Below are 20,369 nucleotides of genomic sequence, written 5' to 3' on the forward strand. Positions count from 1 at the left end.
TTTATCTGTTGGCACATTCACCATGTCTGACGATACAGTACCAAAACAGGTCATCTACTGCGGAGGTATGTAGATATTGCTGCGGGTAGCTTCTCTAATCATCTACTAACGAGAAGCAGTATGCAGTCTACCACCTGAAGTAGGTATGACACTGAGACGCGTCGATACCGAACTTAATAGTAATCTGAACCCGATTTAGTACTGCGAGTTTGGCGGCACAACAAAGAAGTGTGAAGAATGGCTTGCGGAAGCGCACCCAGACCTTCACGCCAAGTTGTATTCGGCAGGTATGTACTGCTTAACTTCTGGAATGCGCTTAGCTGGCGCAATGAAATATAGCATGAGAAATTTTCTAACACTTTTCATAGAGGCATTACAGCAGAATATGGCCTCGCTCTCTGTCGACGCCCAAAAACGCGCGGAAAAGGATGCACAGAAGAAAGCTGCCAAAGCCGCGACCGCCGAAGCACGAGCAGCCGAGACACGCGCATCTTCCAAGATCCTCATCAAGCGTATCGAGCGTAACAAGCGAAAATACGTGACTGCTGTACAAGGACTCGAAGCATTCGGTCTCGACATCAAGAAGGTGGCCAAGGACTTTGGCAAGAAATTCGCGACCGGATCAAGTGTGACCAAGATTCCCGGTGGCGGCGAGGAAATCACGGTACAGGGAGATTTGAGCGAGGATATACTTGAGTTTTTGGTAGACAAGTATGATGAGGTGCCGGAGGACAATGTGGAGTTGGTCGAGGATAAGAAGAAGAAGAAGGCCGAGGGAGCTTGAATATTTTGGGTACAAGGTGCGGGTTTGGAGAGACAAGAAGATGCGAAACTTGAAAGGCGTACGAAATGTACATTTCAGCATGTGTATTGAAGCTGGTTGCTGAGAAATTGGAGATACAGAATATGGAAGGCATGGGTCTCATGAGCCGGGACAAACCAAACTGTAGATGCAGTAATCATCGAGTCAATGATAGCACTATTGTGTAAGAAAAATGACAACTTAGGCAGACAGATTATCTCAACGCTCAAAAGCATGCAAAAAGGGCAAATATATGGTCTGTCTAGAAAACGTGGGCGTGTGACATCCAAGAACCATGGGTTCATTGGTGATATCGGAGGTGATGCGGTATCACGTGCTCTTGCTGCAGCCTTTGGAAGCTCCATCATTGAACTTTTCGAGATTCCGCCGCCGCTCATTTACATCCACCACCAGGGCGTGTCCACAGCCCGACCACACTCAATCGGACAACTCTTTTCTTTCGTTTGATCTTGACAGGACGGCGACTCGTTCTTTCGTCGTGTATTTTATTATATCTCGCGTGTAGACAGCTCGAGAAGACGATACCAAAAGCGCAAGCCGCGCAATACCACGATACCCACCACCACCATGTCAAAAGATCAAAACAACCTCGCGCAGTTCAAATATGCGGCCATGTCGAATTTGGTCCTGCAGGCCGACAGACGATTTACGTCGCGCCGACCGGACGAGCACACTGGTGACCCCGAGTCGCTCGCAGGCCGCATCAACATCCGCGACATGGGCGCGCGTACTGCGCGTGACAGTGCAAGTGCGCAAACTAAGAAGCTCAAGGTGCCCGGTGTTGAGCGAGGCAATCTCGGGGAGGGTGGCGATGTCCTGGAAAGAGAGCAACGCAAGAGGAAACGGGACGATGGCACAAGCGCTTTTGGAGCTATTGCTACCGCCGACCTGAATATCGAAGGCCTTACATACAAGCCACGGACACCTGCTACTCGCCAAACTTTCGAACTCATTACGACCATTGTGAGCCGAGCTCTCGGCGATGTCGATCCTGCGACCACGCGAAGTGCGGCCGATCAAGTTCTGGAATACCTCAAGGATGACTCTATGAAGGACTTTGACAAGAAGAAGGAGGTGGACGATCTTTTGGGTACTTCTATGGGCGCAAAGGAGTTCAACGAGCTTGTGAACCTTGGCAAGAAGATTACGGATTACGACGCGCAAGATGACGAGGAAGGAGGCGATGAGGAGATGGCGGATGGAGATGGCGCAGACAATGGCGACAACCAGGGTGTAGCTGTCGTCTTCGATGATGAAGAGGAGGACGAAGACGGCCCTCAGACTTTCGAAGTGCGTGATGCCGACAGTTCGGATGAAGAGGATGAGGCAGAAGCGCCGATAGAACAAATCGGAGGCGACGATTCAAAGGACGCAGGTTTTGCGGACACCGAGGAGACGATAATACAGGGCGACACGGCCATTTCGGATCGCAAAAACGGCGCAGACCAGCTCATTCCCGCACACGAGATCGACGCATACTGGTTACAACGGCAGATTGGACAGATCTACGAGGATGCGCATATACAGCAAGAGAAGACACAGGAAGCGCTCAAGTTTCTTGCGGGAGTCTCGGAAGACGGTGAAGAGAAGGAGCTGCGTGAGATTGAGAACGACCTCATGGATCTCTTTGATTATGAACATCACGAGCTGGTCGCCAAACTTGTTCTCAACCGTGATAGGGTCGTTTGGGTTACAAGGTGGCGACGCGCCGCGGAAGACAATGACGAGCGAACGGCTGTTGAGCGGGAGATGAAGGCTGCCGGCCAGCAACAAATCCTGCAAGAGCTGCGCGCACGAGAAACGGGCATCAAGGCAGAAGAGGGTGCTGGCACAGGAAAGATGAAGTTCAACCTCAAAGACATCAGTCTTCCCGAGGTGTCGAACGACGTCGAAATGGCCGACGCCAAACCAGAGGGCATTGTTGGCGGTCTACAACCATCAAGCCGACTTGTGAACTTGGACAACATCGTGTTTGATCAAGGTAACCATCTCATGACGAATGCGAGCGTCAAGCTGCCTCAAGGTTCAACAAGACGTCAATTCAAGGGATATGAAGAGATTCACGTCCCTGCACCAAAGGCGAAGCGTGATCCCAACGAACCACCACTGATGCCAACCTCCGAACTCCCAGACTGGGCACGCCCTGGTTTCGGTAACTCGAAGTCACTTAACCGTATCCAGACAAAGTGTTTCCCGACCGCCTTCAATGACGATGGCAACATGCTGATTTGTGCTCCCACTGGTTCCGGAAAGACCAACGTTGCCATGCTGACCATGTTGCGAGAGATTGGCAAACACCGCAACCCCACGACAGGAGAAATCGCCCTTGATGACTTCAAGATCATCTACATTGCTCCGCTCAAGGCTTTGGTTGCGGAACAGGTCGGTAACTTTGGCAAGCGTCTTGAACCATATGGTATCAAGGTTTCTGAGCTTACTGGTGACCGTCAACTTACCAAGCAGCAAATCGCAGAGACCCAGATCATTGTCACCACTCCTGAGAAGTACGACGTCATTACTCGTAAGGCCACCGATACAAGTTACATTAATCTCGTCCGCCTCATCTGTATTGACGAAATCCATCTTCTTCACGATGATCGTGGTCCAGTCATTGAGAGCATTGTCAGCAGGACTCTTCGGCATAGCGAGCAGACTGGTGATCACGTACGCATTGTAGGTTTGAGTGCTACTCTTCCCAACTACCGCGATGTTGCGAGTTTCCTTCGTGTAGATCCCGACAAGGGACTGTTCCATTTCGACGGTACCTTCAGGCCGTGTCCCCTGAAGCAAGAGTTCATCGGTGTTACAGACAAGAAGGCTATCAAGCAACTGAAGACCATGAACGATGTCTGCTACACTAAAGTTCTCGAACAAGTCGGCGAGCACCGCAACCAGATGCTTATCTTTGTACATTCGCGAAAGGAAACTGCAAAGACTGCCAAGTATATTCGTGATAAGGCCCTTGAAGAGGAGACTATAGGCAAGATTCTCCGATCAGACGCTGCTAGTCGTGAAATTCTAAGGGAAGAGTCCGAGTCGATACAGAACGCCGATCTCAAGGATGTCATGCCCTATGGATTTGGTATCCATCACGCTGGAATGTCGCGAGCGGACCGTACCTCTGTAGAAGATCTCTTTGCCGATGGTTCAATCCAAGTCTTGGTGTGTACAGCAACCTTGGCTTGGGGTGTCAACTTGCCAGCGCATACAGTCATCATCAAGGGAACACAGATCTACTCTCCCGAGAAGGGTAGCTGGGTTGAACTGAGTCCACAAGATGTTCTGCAAATGCTTGGTCGTGCTGGTCGACCTCAATACGATACATATGGAGAGGGTATCATCATCACTACACAGTCTGAGATTCAGTACTACCTGTCACTGCTCAACCAGCAGTTGCCTATCGAGTCGCAGCTCATCAGTAAACTTGCAGACAACCTTAATGCCGAGATTGTTCTGGGCAACGTCCGGAGCAGAGATGAAGCTGTAGACTGGCTTGGCTACACATACCTCTTTGTTCGAATGCTTCGGTCGCCAGCTTTGTACCGGGTAGGCCCCGAGTACGAGAACGATACGGTTTTGGAGCAAAGACGAGTAGATCTTATCCACGCAGCTGCGCACGTTCTTGAAAAGTGCAGTCTTATCAAGTACGACAGGAAGACTGGAGCTCTTAACCCCACCGAACTTGGAAGAATTGCCTCCCACTACTACATCACCCATAACTCCATGGCTACTTACAACATGCACGTTCAGCCTGGTATCAGTGCGATTGAGCTTTTCCGAGTGTTTGCACTGAGCGAGGAGTTCAAGTACATTCCCGTTCGTCAAGACGAGAAGTTGGAGCTTGCTAAGCTGCTTGGAAAAGTTCCCATTCCTGTCAAGGAGGGTGTGGAAGAGCCTCAAGCCAAGATCAATGTTCTTCTCCAGGCTTACATCTCTCGTCTCAAGCTCGAAGGTTTGGCGCTCATGGCAGATTTGGTCTACGTTACACAGTCGGCTGGACGTATTCTTCGCGCAATCTTTGAAATTTGTCTCAAGAAGGGTTGGTCGCAAGTTGCCAAGTTGGCTCTTGACATGTGCAAGATGGCCGAGAAGCGCATGTGGCCTACCATGACTCCTCTGCGACAGTTCCCCACTTGCCCCAGGGACATTGTGCAGAAAGCAGAGCGCATTGATGTCAGCTGGTCGAGCTACTTTGGCCTTGATCCACCCAGCATGGGCGAGTTGCTTGGTATGCCCAAGGCAGGCAGGCTCGTCTGTGGTCTGGTTGAGAAGTTCCCCCGACTCCAGATTGAAGCAACACCACGTCCAGTGACCAGATCATTGCTTCGTTTGGAGCTCACCATTCGACCAGACTTTGTTTGGGATAATGAGCTTCACGGAACGTCTGAAGCCTTTTGGATTCTGGTTGAAGACTGCGATGGTGAACAAGTTCTGTTCCACGATACCTTCATTCTCCGTCGTGATTATGCTGATGGCGACGTCAATGAGCATCTGCTCGAGATCACAGTACCCATTGACGAGCCAATGCCGCCAAACTATTTCATCACAGTCCTCTCTGATCGATGGATGGCTTCCGAGACCAAGCTCGCTGTCTCATTCCAGAAGCTCATCCTGCCAGCGAAATTCCCTGCTCATACGCCTGTCCTGGACTTGCAGCCACTGCCTGTCTCTGCTCTGAAGAGGAAGGAATATATGGGCTTGTATGAGAACATCGGTCGCTTCAACAAGGTTCAGACACAAACTTTCAACACCCTCTACACCACAGACGACAACGCACTCATTGGTGCTTCGACTGGTGTTGGAAAGACTATCTGTGCTGAATTCGCCATTTTGCGACACTGGGGCTCCGGTGACGAAGGCCGTATCGTTTACCTAGCGCCGTTCCAGGAACTTGTTGACAATCAGTACAAGAACTGGAATGAGCGGTTGTCGGGTCTCTCTGGAGGTAAGGATGTTGTCAAGCTTACTGGCGAAACTACAGCAGATCTGCGACTCCTTGAGAAGGGTGACCTCATTTTGGCTACACCTTCTCAGTGGGACTCCCTCTCCCGTCAATGGCAGCGCCGAAAGAACGTGCAGTCTGTGTCGTTGTTAATCGCTGATGAATTGCACATGCTTGGCGGATCCAACGGTCATGTGTACGAGATTGTTGTCTCTCGTATGCAAGCTATGGCGACTCAGCTCGAGTCAAAGCTGCGTATTGTCGGACTGAGCGTCTCTTTATCAAATGCACGAGACATTGGTGAGTGGATAGGCGCAAACAAGCACACCATCTACAACTTCAGTCCAGCTATTCGAGCTGTACCGCTCGAGCTCAAGATCCAGTCATTCACCATTCCCCACTTCCCATCTCTGATGATGGCCATGGCGAGACCGACATACTCTGCCATCACGCAAATGTCACCCGATAAGCCAGCTATGGTCTTCGTTCCGAACAGGAAGCAAGCCCGCAACTCTGCTGCTGACCTCTTCAACGCGTGCATTGCGGATGATGATGAAGACCGTTTCCTCAATGTTGACCTGTCGGAGATCCAACCCATCCTCGAGAAGATCAATGAGCAAGCGCTTGCAACTTCGCTTTCTCATGGTATTGGTTACTTCCATGAGGCTCTCAACTCGTTCGACAAGCGGGCTGTCCAGCACCTGTTCAAGGTCGGTGCTATCCAGGTAATGATTGTTTCGCGAGACTCTTGCTGGGAGATTGATAGCAGTGCCCATCTTGTTGTCGTCCAAGGTACCCAGTTCTACGAGGGACGTGAACACAGATATGTCGACTACCCCATCAGCGATATTCTGCAGATGTTTGGCAAGGCTGGCAGAGTTGGACTGGACAAGTCAGCCAAGGGTGTGCTCATGCTGCCTGCGGTAAAGCGCGAGTACTACAAGAAGTTCTTGAACGAGGCGCTGCCCATTGAGAGTTACCTCCATGACTACCTCCACGATGCATTTGTCGCGGAAATCAGCGCAAAGACAATCGAGTCCACACAGGAAGCCGTTGACTGGTCGACATACACATACTTCTACCGCCGCCTACTCGCCAACCCTAGCTACTACAACCTTCACGACACTTCTCATGAAGGACTCAGTGCGCACTTGTCCGACATGGTCGAGCAGACCCTCAAGGAGCTGACGGATGCCAACCTCATTGAGCATGACGAGGACGAGGATGCTATCACACCACTCAACCCATGCATGATTGCAGCGTACTACAACATTTCGTTCATTACGATGCAGACACTCATGATGTCGCTGAATGGTAGAACGAGCTTGAAGGGCGTCCTGGAGATCATCACTGCTGCCACAGAGTTTGAGGATATCCAGATCCGACGACACGAAGACCACATCCTCCAGCGCATCTACGACCGTGTTCCATTCAAGATGCAAGAGCCAAACTTCGAGACGCCACACTTCAAGGCCTTTGTCCTTCTCCAAGCTCACTTCTCGCGCATGCAGCTGCCTATTGACCTGGCCAAGGACCAGGAGACTGTCTTGCGAAAGGTTCTTACCATTCTCAGCGCCAGTGTCGACGTCCTCTCCTCGGAAGCACATCTCAACGCCATGTCCGCCATGGAGCTCTCCCAGATGGTCGTCCAAGCAATGTGGCAAAAGGACTCTCCCCTCAAGCAAATCCCACACTTTGACGCCGACACCATCAAGGCCGCGCAAAAATTCGGCATCAACGACGTCGACGACTTCATCAATGCCATGGACGAAGACGAAAACCCAGACTACAAGCAACTCATCTCCGCCCTCAACGTCGACCAACGCCAGCTCGCTGACATTGCAAACTTCACAAACAACTTCTACCCCAACGTCGAGCTCGAGCACCAACTCGTTGACCCCGAAAACATCGCTTCCAACACGCCTACCCAACTCAAAGTCCGCGTCACGCGCAACCTCGAAGAAGACGAGGAGCCCAAGACCGAAGTCCACGCTCCGTTTTACCCTGCTGATAAGACGGAGAGCTGGTGGCTTGTGCTTGGAGACCAGAAGGAGCGCACGCTGCTTGCTATTAAGAAAGTACCTATCCTACGCAAGCTCGAGACGGTGCTCGAGTTTACGCTCGAGAAGCCGGGTAGCCATGAATTGACGCTTTACCTTGTAAGTGACAGTTATCTGGGTGTTGATCAGGCGCCTACATTCCAAGTTGAGGCTGCGGAAGGGATGGAGGAAGATAGTGAGGAGGAAGAGGATGATGAAGAGTAGATCTGCTAAGGAAGGTTGTGAGGTTGTGTGGTAGGATTATATACCTGGTGGTTGGTGGAAAGGAAGAAAATCCGGATTACTGGGGTGTTATTGGGCGTTGAGAGATTGAGTTGAGTTGGATGTAATTTTAGTAATTTTATGCTTGCGATTCATGAATCATTCACTCTTCTATTCCTTGAGTGAAGACATGGGCTGGGAAATCATTGAGTAGGGAGGTTGCTGTTGTTTTTTGCTGGGTATCATCTTTTGATGTACCATCGATGTGGCTCGGCCATTGTGATTTCGTCTTTTTGTAAGCAAATTGCGCGGATTTTGGGAGCTAGGGGTCGAGACAGCAGTGAGCGAGAAAACAAGCATGTGAAGCTCAAGTCACAGTGAAATCAGGGCAACTACAGAGATCTTATGTGCATTAGTGATATCTCCGCCAGCTACTACTCTTGTCAACTCCGATTTAACTTTCCGAACGGATAAGCCTCGGTAGATCACAGAGATAAGTCACTGAATCTTCCCGCCTCTAAACCATGACGCGTCGAGCACTTTTCACCCGAAGGCATTCTGGAATCGGACCGACTCACGTTTGAACTACTGGTGCGGGGTCTTCAAAGAAAGAGCCTTGGGAAAATGTGATTGTCCCTCTTGCAGCAGATGCATATAGTCATCGTGTTGATCATTAATGCCAGTTTGCCAAGGGCACCGGTACGTACTCCGGTGTGTTTGATGACACGAAATCGTCTCATGTGTGTATGCGATTGCTTCAACTTGCAATTTGGCCAAAGAAAAAAAAGATTATAGCTTGCATGGACTAATGCAAAGTCCCGTGTCTAATTCCTTGCCCGATCAGGCGAATAGTAACAGAACGATGCTACAATATATAGATAGTCCGAGAACATGCCTGCGTACCGATCTTGGCGTAGTTGGATTTATAATGTATGACGGGCTGTTCATCGAGCTCATAGTTTGAATTTAATGTTTGGTTGTACTTTGTGTGTGCAATGTCATGAACAAGACCTCTTTGTTCTACTACTTGTTTCATATGATTTGCTTTTTATGGTTCGCACACCATCATAAGGTTATCCTTCGGAATTCGATACCCCTGTCGCCTTTGCATGCATTCACCGGTTACATGAATACCCATCTCCTCTAGAGGCAAGCTAGCGTCGGTTTATCACACCATTTTACCGATTTGGTACTAAGGTAAGTATGCCTGATCATCGCCCGAACTGATGCCAAGTGATATCATATTAATGCTAGTCCTGGGTAAGTACAGCGGCACCCCTCTTGTAAGGCCTATATCACAAGAGTGAGCTAACGTTGCAGTCTGAGAAACCCTATCGGAGCTTCATTCCAACTGTTGAGATTATGGCACCTTCAGCTACTAGCGTGGACACACCAGTGGGCGACCACCCACCCCGAGGTAAGCCACACAGCATAACCTAACAAAGCAATCAACACATCATGCACTATGCTTACAACAAACAGTCTGGACAACACTCCTCACAAATACAGCCTATCTGACGGGTCTCCTAACACTTGACTACTCACTGAAACGCTCCAAATCTCTCTACCCGCTCGTCGTATTGTATACGGATGAACTACCAACCGAAGCTCATGAGGCACTCGACCGCCGCGGCATTCGCAAGCGGCACGTCCCTTACCTCCTGCCGTCTGCTGGAAACGATTACAGCAATGACCCACGGTTCTACGACTGTTGGACCAAGATGGTTCCTTTCGGCCTGACAGAGTTTGAGCGAATCGTCCAGCTAGACAGTGATATGCTTGTCATGCGCAACATGGACGAACTGATGACTATCAAACTCGATTCTCCTGCCCTTGAAGGCAAGGGTAACAGGGTCTTTGCAGCTTCGCATGCATGTGTGTGCAATCCCCTGAAGAGGGCACATTATCCTAGTGATTGGTAGGTTTTGATCTTCTCAACACACATCCACCAATCCTTTGGTACTACGCGGCGTTATGAAGATCGAAGTTACTAAATGTGCACCAGGGTTCCTGAAAATTGCGCCTATACACATCAACACGGTAAACCGGATGAGGCGCAAACAACTGGAGCTCCCTGCACCACTGGACTTCAGTACATGAACGGCGGTCTCCAGGTCGTCAATCCAAGCAAAGCAGTATACGAACTTATCCTGAAAACCCTGGACAAGCCCCAAACAGCAGACTACGCTTTTGCTGATCAGTCACTACTTTCTGATCTCTTCCGCGGTCGATGGGTTGGACTGCCGTATGTGTACAATGCACTAAAGACTCTGCGCTGGAAGGGCGTTCATGATTCTATTTGGAGAGATGAGGAGGTCAAGAATGTCCATTACATTTTAGCTCCTAAACCGTGGAATGGGAAAGATGTGCACAACGAGGCGGATCTTGTGACGCATGAGTGGTTCTGGGATATGAATGAGGAGAGGAAAAAGGCTGAAAAGGAGGCTGGGATTGATGACGAGTATTAAATTCGAAACATATGGAGAAAAAGAGATACTATCTCTGCAATCCGTTCGCTATTAATTGCGGATTGTCCACGAGCTTGGCGATGGAGTTACGAGTTCAACTTGAACAGGTGCAGCCCTTGCCCTCAACTGCTGCAAAGCATGTTCCTGAAGCCGCAGTGATTCCGCACTAGAAACACCTTGTGGTAACTGTTCCCACCAAATCCCAATCTTCTCTGTAGGCCACCATCTTTTTGCCTTCTCAAACACCTCCATGATATGCGAATCCCACATCTCCTCCGTTCCAGGCTCTTCCCTCTTCCCATCACGATTATCAACCCGCATAACCCCAGGATTAATCTCCTTATTCCTCCTCACCTCGAAAAAATACAACCCAAAGTGCACCTCCTCCAGCGCCTTAAAGCGTCTCAGCATGCTAAACATTAAATGCATATCCGTCACCAATCCCTTGTATATATTGGGTAGCTTCTCAGAACTCTTATGCTGGTACCCACCCCTGGAAAACACAATGTCAACGCCGAACCGCGGGATCACAATATACCGAACCAGCATCCGCATTCGTTTGCCGATCTTTAGGTAGAAATGGGTCATCATGTCCAGAACAGAGTAGCGATTGTTGTCGAGGTGGAAGATGAAGTGCGTGAAGCAGTAGTGGAGGGATTCGTGGTTGATGAGGCGGTTCGTGAAGATCAAGCTCTGGATTGGTTCCAAGCCTTCTAGTTTGTAGGTGTAGTTTTTATAATAGATGGTCATTTCGAGTGTGCGATTTTCGAGGGTTGGGACGAGGACGTAGTGGTAGATTTGTTGGCGGAGTTCGAGAGGGAGCTTGAGGAGGCCGGCGAGAGGGGTGGCCATGGTGGTACAGCGTCTGGGTTTCTGATGGTTGGCTTGCTGGTATCTGTGGTGCTTATTCGTAGGCGTTGAGCGATATGAGATCTGGTGGGTTGCTTCAATCCGGTGGGCTTAAGTATGACCATACTAGCTACAATGGCGGAATAGCATGTCTCCTATCTTGCGGGGTTCCTGACTTACGTACATGTGATCTGAAAGGGCATCAGCTCTTACTCGTCCAAAACATTGGCAGCAATATGCTTGTCCAACACGACGATATCTCTAGTTGTGCTTTTTTCAATATCCGTTGGGTTATGAGATGCGAACATGCATTTCATCCCTGAACCCCATTGAAATTTGAGTGCTCTGATTGATCGAGCTAAATATGAAACATAGCACTACATTAGAAGATAGGTGTCATTCACATTCAAGTAGACTAAACCCATTGAGCAAAAATATATCAATAGCTAGTATGTGGAGTGGGGGGAGGTTGAGCAAAAAAAGAAATCAACGAACACTCGTTGGTCCACGACATTGGACGGATGGATGATCGAAATCCAGACCTCCCGCAACTTTGCTTGATGCAAAGCGGGCGCTCTACCACTGAGCTATACGCCCGATGGATCTTACGTAAGATGGAAGGATTACAAATTACATCAAAAATATACTAATTCCAAACTGATTTAAAGCTGTGTGTTCTGCGGTACTCACATGTCAGCCACATTGAGCGGCTCAAATCTGTGGGGCATTGACCGGAGGGGGTTTCGAGCCTCTAGAAGCGCGACGTGAGCTACGAGTTCACAGCCACACCCTTGGCGCATCTCGGACAAACCACGTCGTCAGCTTCTCCGAGCACCGTTGCGCCTTGTCTCAGCAAGCAACACCGTCTTCGCAATTTCCACGACTGTAACCGGCATTTACAATAGTTTCGCAATATTCGCGGTGTGGTGTCCAACCGAAGCCCTGTCCATCGACCGCGCGTCCGGTCTCTACGCTAGTATCGCGCCCCGAAAGTTGTTGATAGCTGGCAAACAGAGAGTATCGCAGCTGCAACAACTGCAACCATGGGGTCACTAGGCACATACTTTCTCGACTTTGTCTATTCTTTCACAAACTGCATGGTTTGCTTTCCAAGCTCACCTCAACTGAAAGTCAATAGTCGAAGCTTCAAGATACTGCGGTTGCTGGGTGAGGTAAGTTTACAGGGCGCGGTTGAACTTGGGTTCAATTAACTTATCTCGACGCAGGGTGGTTTCTCATATGTGTACCTGGTACAAGACAATTCAAATCAGCAGCTGCTTGCGCTGAAGAAGATAAGATGTCCTTTTGGACAAGAAAGCGTCAGTCTTGCGCTGAAAGAGGTTGAGGCATATTCACTCTTTGCGCCACACCCGAACATCATTCACTCAATCGACTACTCCGTCGAGACCGACAAATCAGACCCGTCTGCAAAGACTGTCTACATCCTCCTTCCATACTACCGCCGCGGCAACCTACAAGACATGATCAATGCGAACCTGGTCAACCACACAAAGTTCCCGGAACGCAGGCTGATGGAGCTATTCCTGGGCGTTTGTAAAGCTCTCAAGGCGATGCATCAATACAAGGTCAAAGGAGGACCCGGAGGTGGGGCAAGTGAGGGGAAAGCGAAGAAAGTCAGAAGAGACGCTAAGAGGGCCGACGCAGAGGCCGCGGAGAGTATGGAGATGCGTCCAAGCAGACGGAATCGCGACCACGACGAAGATGACGAGCAAGAAGCCGAAGGGCTGCTTGAGGAGTCTGAGGTCACAGCGGCACACGAAGGCATTGCGCCTGGCGGAGAGAGGGCATACGCGCACAGGGATATTAAGCCAGGTACGTGGATCGTCTCATGCGTGGTTGAATCGCGAAGACTAACAGATACACCAGGAAACATTATGATAGATGATGACGGCAAGACACCCATCCTAATGGATCTTGGCTCCCTCGCGCCTTCACCAACACCCATCACATCGCGCTCTCTTGCTCTGCAAGTCCAGGATACTGCTGCTGAACACTCGACAATGCCTTATCGCGCACCTGAGCTGTTTGATGTCAAGACTGGCTCCGTCATTGATACCAAAGTGGACATATGGTCGCTAGGTTGCACATTATACGCGTGTCTTGTAGGCAAGAGTCCTTTCGAAGCACGATCAGACGAGACTGGAGGCAGTTTAAGTATTTGTGTGCTGGGTGGAGACTGGAGGTTCCCAGACGAAGGTATACAAAGGGGCAAGCAAAAGGCCAATCCCGAGGATGCCATCTCAGACAGCGTAAAGGAGGTGGTCAGGAAGTGCTTGAGACTGGAACCAAGTGAACGCCCAGATGTGGACGAGCTGATTAGGATTGTGGAAGACGTGCTGAGGAATCTGCCCGAGGATGGCTCGGACGACTAGATGGTACAAGCGTGGTCTAGCGTGGGGTAAAGGCTACACTGTTTGTCTTGGACGAACACGACTTTCCTATTCTTTGTTCGTGGGAAATTGAGTGTTCCAACTTCTACTTGATGGCGGACGTGGTTTTGCATCAAATATACCCCTTTACAGTTGGGTTGGTCTAGGTGGTGTGCTGTGACAGGCTTGGGTAGAAGCAAGATAGTGCTATTGACAAGGAGAGACCTGCTTGTCAATGTCAAGCGCACCCAATAAATGAAGAACATCTCCAGTAGCTCGTGTGCTGGCCAGGTGTTGTGTGCCCCTAAAAGAAAAAGCATTGGCGGGGAAAGCGAAATCAGCGCTCAGGCATCCGAGATTGTACGGGCACATCAAAGCGATCTGAAACACGCCGTTTGTGGACATTACCGAGAAGAGACGTAAGCAGATGGCAATTGTGCCCTCTCAAGTCGAGAAAACAAGGCCAAATGGCAAAGAGCAAGAAGAGTGTTAGTGGAGATGGATTGTAGTTCTGTAGCATCATAGCTAGCTGCATGACATAGTTATCCACGTGGATCTCCGCAGTCCGTCTTGGTCTTGGTGGCTGTTGGAGGTGGGGCGTGTCTGCAACGGCGGGAGTGCCCCTGCAGCAACAACAGACTGCTGAGATGAGAAGCCGGGGGCTGCTGGGGCTGCTGCGGGCCGTACGGTCCTGGCCTGCCCGTAATTGTTATGCTTTCCCCTTTCACCATCTCCACTGTCTCAATCCATACATAGGTACTTAGTTGCGCGCGCGCCTGGCTTCTGCTTGTTTACACACAAACATCTGTACCACCAAACCCCCCCCCCCCATCGCGCCCCGCCAGAAGCCGCCACTGCGCCAGCAGCCATCCATCATCCATACACAACAGAAATTAGCATACAGCAACAACCAAAAAAGGCGTCATGACGCTCCGCGACACGTATGCCAGATTTCTGGCCACGCCCTCGACCGGCGCGCTGGCTGAGAACGCATCTCTTCATTACGTCTCTACCACAACTAGCATCAGCGATGCAACGGCTATCATCAAGCACCTGTCGGTCCAGGAGAAGCTGTTGAAGAAGACAAAGCAGAACATCCTCGACGCCGTCGAGGGCAGTCGCGCCCTGAGCGTTGATGTGGAGACGACCGTTGAGTTCAGCAACGGCGGCGGCGCATATCTCCCAGGCCTAGACGACAACTTTGTTGCCGACCGAACCGCCACGTTCCCCATGGTATGCATTGGCTCTTACCCACGCGATTCACCAACACTGACACGAACAGGTTCACGTGGTCCACTTCGATCACGCAGGCAAGATCACACAGATTCGCCAGTACTGGGACCAGGGCTCGCTCCTCAAGCAGATCGACGTCATCGGCGCGCGATCGCGCAACTGGCCTATTCGGGACGCCAGCGAACAGATCCGTTTGATATCCAGCAACGCCTCTGCTTCTCAGCCCGAGTCTGCGGCTTCGTCGCGCCCAACAACTTCCGCTTCTCGCGGCGCAGATGAGGTTTCCATTTCCTCGCGTTCGCAGAGATCGACAAGCAATGCCATGAATGACCCGCACGCGTCGCTCTCGCTGTTTGCGCCACGCGAGACTGAAGAAGAGCCATCCTACACAGGCCAGCCTGGAGCACCCCGCGCGCAGTCTGCCAAACCTCCACCACGCGAGTACTCCGAGTTGTTCGTTGCCGCCGAGGGTGGTTCGCCTACGCCATCACAGAAGATCCAAGCCAAATCAGGCGCTGGAAAGAACTACAAGCCCAACCGCCTGTTTGATGAAGACGACGACGAATCGGTCACCAGTGCGCCCTCGAGTGTCAAGACAAACTCAAAGAAGTACGACCACTTCCAGTTTGGTGACGGTGAGGAGACGCCAAAGGCCCCGGAGGCACTACGACCAAGGCAGAACCAGCTCCGTACCAAGAACTCTGCGCATTGGGACTTTGACGACTTTGCTACACCCGACAAGGCCAAGCCCAAAACTCACCCCCAGGCCGTTCGACACTTTGGCTGGAGCGATGATGAGGTTAGTTTGTTTTGTTAGGCAGAGATAGAGGCTGCATCTCCATCTCTGCTCGTCATTGGAAAGGAAAAACAAGATGCTAACATGTCTCCACTATAGGACGATGTCTCGCCCGTCCGCCGCCCAATAGTCCACAAGGCCCGCCCTGACGCAGACGCGCACTTTGAATTCAACGACGACGGCACACCGGAAGGCCAGCGTGCACGCCCCGTAAAGGGCAAACAGGGCAACAAGGGCCAAGGCCTCTACGACGACCACGTCACCAACACGACCGACGACAGCCCTGCGGCAGGCAAGAAAGAAAATGTCAAGTCGAGCCAAGCAGTGCGCAGCTCCATGAAGACACACTGGGGCACGCACGCCGATTCGCCCGAGAATCGCGGTATCAACATTGCCGGCAACGGCATGGGCGGGCGCAAGGGCACTGAGGCTGCCTGGTCCCTGTTCGACGAGAGCCCCGCCAAGAAAGAGCCTACGGGTAAGCAGGCCGGCATTAAGACCGAGGGTGATGGCATGGGCGGGCGTAAGACGGCTGACAAGTCTTTCTGGGACTTTTAAAGAAAAAAACAAAGAAAGGACAAAAGGGGAAAAAAAAAGGTCCAGCTTTTTTTTACACTTTTTTTCGGTCTTCTCTTTTCCTCGGTCGAATGCTCCCGACGGATTTTTGCTGGTTGGCTTACATCTGTCTTTTTTTTCTTCGTCTTCTCTCAGGCTGTTTTTTCGTTTTTTTTTCTAGGGATGAAGATTGGGGGAGAGAGGGGTATGCCATGAAAGACCTCTCTTTTTTTCGTGTGTGTGTATTAACAGATGCCTCCCCTACACTTTCACCCCTCTAATGATGCGGGATTGCGGGCGGCAGTGGCGGCGTAAACAAGAGAGATTGTAAAGACATCGTGAAATGTAACATTAGTCTTCCTTTTCTTCTCGTCTATTTCGATCGATACCTAGGGTGAAACCTCGGGTTCGTGTCTGCGCGTATGTGTGTCTTTACATGCGATTGGCTGTTTTGTGATAGAACAGATGTGCAAGTCGCTGTGTCTTGAGCAAAAGGGAGAAAGAAAGAGGGGAAGTGTTGTAGGCATTTTTTTTGGCAACAATGACATGCAGATGAAAACGGTCCGAGAGAGAGAGGGGGGGGGGAAACATGTACCTTTTTCCATACCAAGACCTCAACTTGAGAATGAAAGAGTTGTTGGCTATTATGCCTCTACTATTGTCTATTTTTATTTTTATTTTTTTTAACTCGGGGAAAGAAAAAAAAACTTGTTAGTTATTTAGTTGTACAATTTCCTCTCTCTCTCTCTCTCTCTCTCTCTCTCCCACATGCATACATTGACCTCGCGAGTGAAAATAAATGAATCACACCATCTCAAGACCTCTCGGCATAATTATCGGGCAGAATCCTCCCTCGTAAACACGACGTCGAGCTCATCACCAACCCTGCCATTATCAATCTCGCCATCCCAAGGCACAAACGAGACCGAGGCACGCAGACCCCAGCGCTTACCCAGCTCTTTCCGATGCTCAACCGGAATCCGCGCTTTCATGCCCTCCCACACGGCACGAAACGCTTCGCCCTGGCCCTGGCGCTCATCTTCCTGACCCTCGTCGGGAGCGTCGAACCACACGCCTTCATCTACCATACGCACTAGATCATCCGTTGGTTCCATGGATGCCCAGATATCTGTGGGTGCGTAGCGGACACGCACTTCTTGGAGACTCGTCGAGTCGCCAGCACAGCCGAGTGCACGTGGAGCAACGAGCATAAGTAGTGCATGCACACAGACTTGGATCCAGTAGCGGATTTTCACGGGGAGCGCGTAGCCCGGGCGGGAGAGGTGGCGGTGGTGGTACGACTCGCGGGATATAAAGGCCAAGGGGAGGGTTATACTGGTTAGGGTGAAGGAAGGGGAAGAGAGGTAGGTGAATAAGGGTGTTACTTCGAGGGAGACGAGGAGGTCAAGTTTGCTGGATATGTCTGCGGCTGAGGCTTCCTGTGCTGGATCGCGGTTGGGGTCGATGAAGGGGTAGTGGGTTGAGAGGCCAAAGGGGTCGTTTGCGTTGGGGGGTTGAGAGGGGGTGTGGTGGCGGAAAGAAGGGTATAGAGGCATGTTTGGGGGGTCGTACAAGTTGTCATCGTAGTGTTGGCCTTCGTGGTCGTATTCATCATAGTGGGCGTTGTAGTATGCGCCGCGGATGTAGTCGACGTCGACTTGGACTTGGTCGTGCTCCCAGTAGTCATCGACTCGGGCCTCATCTCGCTCGGGGGGATAGTTGCGTAGGTTGGGGAGTGTCTCCCAGTCCAGGTGTATCTTTTTCAGCCACTTGAGCCATTGTCTGCCAGGGCCATTTGGTTCTTCGATCTTTTCGAACAGAGTCTTGAGTACGAAGGGTCCACAACTGAGATAGACAGTGTGGTGCTTGAAGAGTACCTCGAGCGCCTCACGGGCGACTTGGCGGTTGAGGAGGAAGTAGTCATGGCGGGTTATGAGAAGAATGGCAGCGGCACTGGGCTGGAAGTACTTTAGATTGCGCCGCTCAATGGGCCGCTGGCAACGGTGGTTTTGAGTGGCAAAGGCATAGTCATATATCTATCTGCTTTGTTAGTTATACGGCAGGATATGGGTGTGTGTGCACGGATGATAGATAGAGGTGAAGTGCGTACATGATCTCTGAGCTCCCGAGGAAGTTTAAGAAAAGGGAAGATGGCTTGTTGCGGCAGTGCATCCTCACCTTGGTGTTTTACTGCATCGACATGGTACGCATCAACGTTGGACATTATGCGTCGTGTTCTTCTCTTTTTTTTTCTCTATCGTAAATTAATTCTCCGCTTGACGCGTCGTGTTCCTGTCTGCAGACCAAGCCCTGCCCCGCAAGGCAGCAGCTAGGGAAGTGTTCCAGGTTCCCCGCCACGGCGATCCTCACGTGAGGGCAGATTTTCAGTGCCGACGCCACCCCTGTCGTGCGGCAGCATGGCGGTGCAAGCGCCTGACACAGAGCTTGGAAGAACGGGCCGACTTGTGCCTGTAATGACCTTCATGCGCGTAGCGTGCCGTCTTTTCGGGTCGCTAGTAATCGCGTCAGTAGGGAGCCCTGAAGCGACAAAAGCCGTCGAGGCCGAGTCTCATTGTGCTACTAGATTTGTGAGGCAATGGCGCCCCGAGAAGGTTTCTCGACGCCCGGAGCTAGCAAGCAACCTTCTTTGAAGGCCTTAGTTACTCGACGCCAAGCGAAGGCTCCTCTACTCATGGTCGCACGGCATCTGGGTAGTAGGACTTGGTCCATGTACATATGTCGTATCTATGTGCATATGCATGTACCACTCCAGTCTGTGGCCGACGCTGCAGGGCCATTCGGCTTCTTTGATTGCGGATGGGCGACGGTACATTGCCTGTTCAGGTACTGTCGCCACCCTCATCGGCCCATGGCACGCCGAGTTTGTCACCAGCAAGCATGCAGAGACAAGGTGCAGAATACACATGTATCGAGGACGGGTCGGCAGCCGTCTCATTTCGTCGGTCATGGCCCTATTAGCGCCGAGCGGACTGGATTGGATAGCACCAAACCAAATTAGCCAGCACCCCAAACTGGTTGAGCCCTTTGACAACCGAATGCCCTTGAATCAATGCATTGCGGAGGCTGTATACATACGGGGGGCATCGGCCGACTGGTCTTTTGTTGCCAACCGACATTCAGCGTGTAATGACGGGCTTGGGCTTGTCTTGCATGTGTACTACCCGCCAGCGCCCCAACAGTTCCACCTATGAGCGGATACCAGCCGCTGGCAGGTTGACGCGTTGTGTGGTTGAGTGCACAACATCCGTCCTTGACGCCCGTCTGCTGTGCGAATCTGGCGCATCTGGATAATGTGCCGGCCCATGTGATGACGATGCAGCAGCAGAAAGAGGCTGCTCAAATGTTGCAGCGTCATGAGTGGCAGTATTGGGTATGCCGTGTTTGAAACTTTATCAACAAAAGGTCCCTGAGCTGTTCCTCTCTTGTGGGGTGTAGCCCTGCATGTGCAACGGCGTCTGTGTCTGATGAGGCGCACATCTCTTACATGCTAGTGATGGTTGTGTTTGTAGCCCCAAGTGTTGGCATCCATGTACAAAGCAGGACGGAACCATAAAGCCTGACGATTATTTGTTGCGTGGGAATGTTAGCACCAAGGTGCTAGGGCCATGTGGACGGTGTGATACTATTGGAATGATAATAATGATGATGATGATGATGATGATGATGATGATGACGGTGGAGGTGCCGTGATCAAGCGATCCATGGTACTGATGTGGGAATTGCAGAGCACGATTGTTAGACAGAGTAGAGTGGAAGGAGCAGTGTGCTGAGGTACAAGACATCAGGTGGCAGCTGGCAGCACAAGGCCGTTGTCTGTGCGGTTGAATGTATGGACCCGGTGGTTGGGTCTGGGTGAGGTGGCACGGTCAAGTCGAGTAAGTAATTAGGTATAGAGTGAGGTGAGGACAACATATACTACATGCATGGTGTAATAGAGGGCCGAGGTCGGCATGAGCCGAAAGGGCGACAGGCGGTGCAGGAACAAGCATGAGAGAAGATGCAGTCAGCAGCTCGGTCTGGCCACGACCCAT

At 51.1% G+C, this 20,369-nt stretch overlaps 8 protein-coding genes across 8 annotated transcripts; 6 read left to right on the plus strand and 2 right to left on the minus strand.

Annotated features, from left to right (window-relative positions):
* Nucleotides 1-22: 22 nt before the first annotated feature.
* Nucleotides 23-784, plus strand: COCCADRAFT_2871 (uncharacterized protein; the record flags this gene model as incomplete). Its single annotated transcript, XM_007711484.1, has 4 exons — nucleotides 23-65; nucleotides 120-139; nucleotides 200-287; nucleotides 369-784. 4 exons carry the CDS (start codon nucleotides 23-25, stop codon nucleotides 782-784), a joined length of 567 nt encoding a protein of 188 aa, XP_007709674.1.
* Nucleotides 785-1,390: 606 nt separating this feature from the next.
* Nucleotides 1,391-8,029, plus strand: COCCADRAFT_2872 (uncharacterized protein; the record flags this gene model as incomplete). Its single annotated transcript, XM_007711485.1, has 1 exon — nucleotides 1,391-8,029. The coding sequence occupies one exon, from the start codon at nucleotides 1,391-1,393 to the stop codon at nucleotides 8,027-8,029; it is 6,639 nt and encodes a 2,212-aa protein (XP_007709675.1).
* Nucleotides 8,030-9,388: 1,359 nt separating this feature from the next.
* COCCADRAFT_34574 (glycosyltransferase family 8 protein) lies at nucleotides 9,389-10,494 on the plus strand (the record flags this gene model as incomplete). The annotated part of the gene is made up of 3 exons (XM_007711513.1): nucleotides 9,389-9,443; nucleotides 9,509-9,944; nucleotides 10,032-10,494. The coding sequence occupies 3 exons, from the start codon at nucleotides 9,389-9,391 to the stop codon at nucleotides 10,492-10,494; spliced, it is 954 nt and encodes a 317-aa protein (XP_007709703.1).
* A 51-nt stretch (nucleotides 10,495-10,545) lies between these two features.
* COCCADRAFT_89267 (uncharacterized protein) lies at nucleotides 10,546-11,403 on the minus strand (the record flags this gene model as incomplete). Its single annotated transcript, XM_007711534.1, has 1 exon — nucleotides 10,546-11,403. A coding segment is annotated over one exon (858 nt), but the record flags the coding sequence as incomplete, so codon positions are not given.
* Nucleotides 11,404-12,386: 983 nt separating this feature from the next.
* Nucleotides 12,387-13,736, plus strand: COCCADRAFT_89316 (uncharacterized protein; the record flags this gene model as incomplete). The annotated part of the gene is made up of 3 exons (XM_007711535.1): nucleotides 12,387-12,515; nucleotides 12,570-13,176; nucleotides 13,231-13,736. The coding sequence occupies 3 exons, from the start codon at nucleotides 12,387-12,389 to the stop codon at nucleotides 13,734-13,736; spliced, it is 1,242 nt and encodes a 413-aa protein (XP_007709725.1).
* Nucleotides 13,737-14,657: 921 nt separating this feature from the next.
* On the plus strand, nucleotides 14,658-16,320 carry COCCADRAFT_89419 (uncharacterized protein; the record flags this gene model as incomplete). Its single annotated transcript, XM_007711536.1, has 3 exons — nucleotides 14,658-14,966; nucleotides 15,016-15,765; nucleotides 15,862-16,320. The coding sequence occupies 3 exons, from the start codon at nucleotides 14,658-14,660 to the stop codon at nucleotides 16,318-16,320; spliced, it is 1,518 nt and encodes a 505-aa protein (XP_007709726.1).
* An 830-nt stretch (nucleotides 16,321-17,150) lies between these two features.
* On the minus strand, nucleotides 17,151-18,541 carry COCCADRAFT_24144 (uncharacterized protein; the record flags this gene model as incomplete). Its single annotated transcript, XM_007711493.1, has 2 exons — nucleotides 17,151-18,353; nucleotides 18,428-18,541. The coding sequence occupies 2 exons, from the start codon at nucleotides 18,539-18,541 to the stop codon at nucleotides 17,151-17,153; spliced, it is 1,317 nt and encodes a 438-aa protein (XP_007709683.1).
* A 372-nt stretch (nucleotides 18,542-18,913) lies between these two features.
* On the plus strand, nucleotides 18,914-19,529 carry COCCADRAFT_24145 (uncharacterized protein; the record flags this gene model as incomplete). Its single annotated transcript, XM_007711494.1, has 2 exons — nucleotides 18,914-19,047; nucleotides 19,091-19,529. The coding sequence occupies 2 exons, from the start codon at nucleotides 18,914-18,916 to the stop codon at nucleotides 19,527-19,529; spliced, it is 573 nt and encodes a 190-aa protein (XP_007709684.1).
* Nucleotides 19,530-20,369: the final 840 nt, after the last annotated feature.

The sequence above is a fragment of the Bipolaris zeicola genome (genome assembly GCF_000523435.1).
Source record: "Bipolaris zeicola 26-R-13 unplaced genomic scaffold scaffold_30, whole genome shotgun sequence".
Lineage (NCBI taxonomy): Eukaryota > Fungi > Ascomycota > Dothideomycetes > Pleosporales > Pleosporaceae > Bipolaris > Bipolaris zeicola.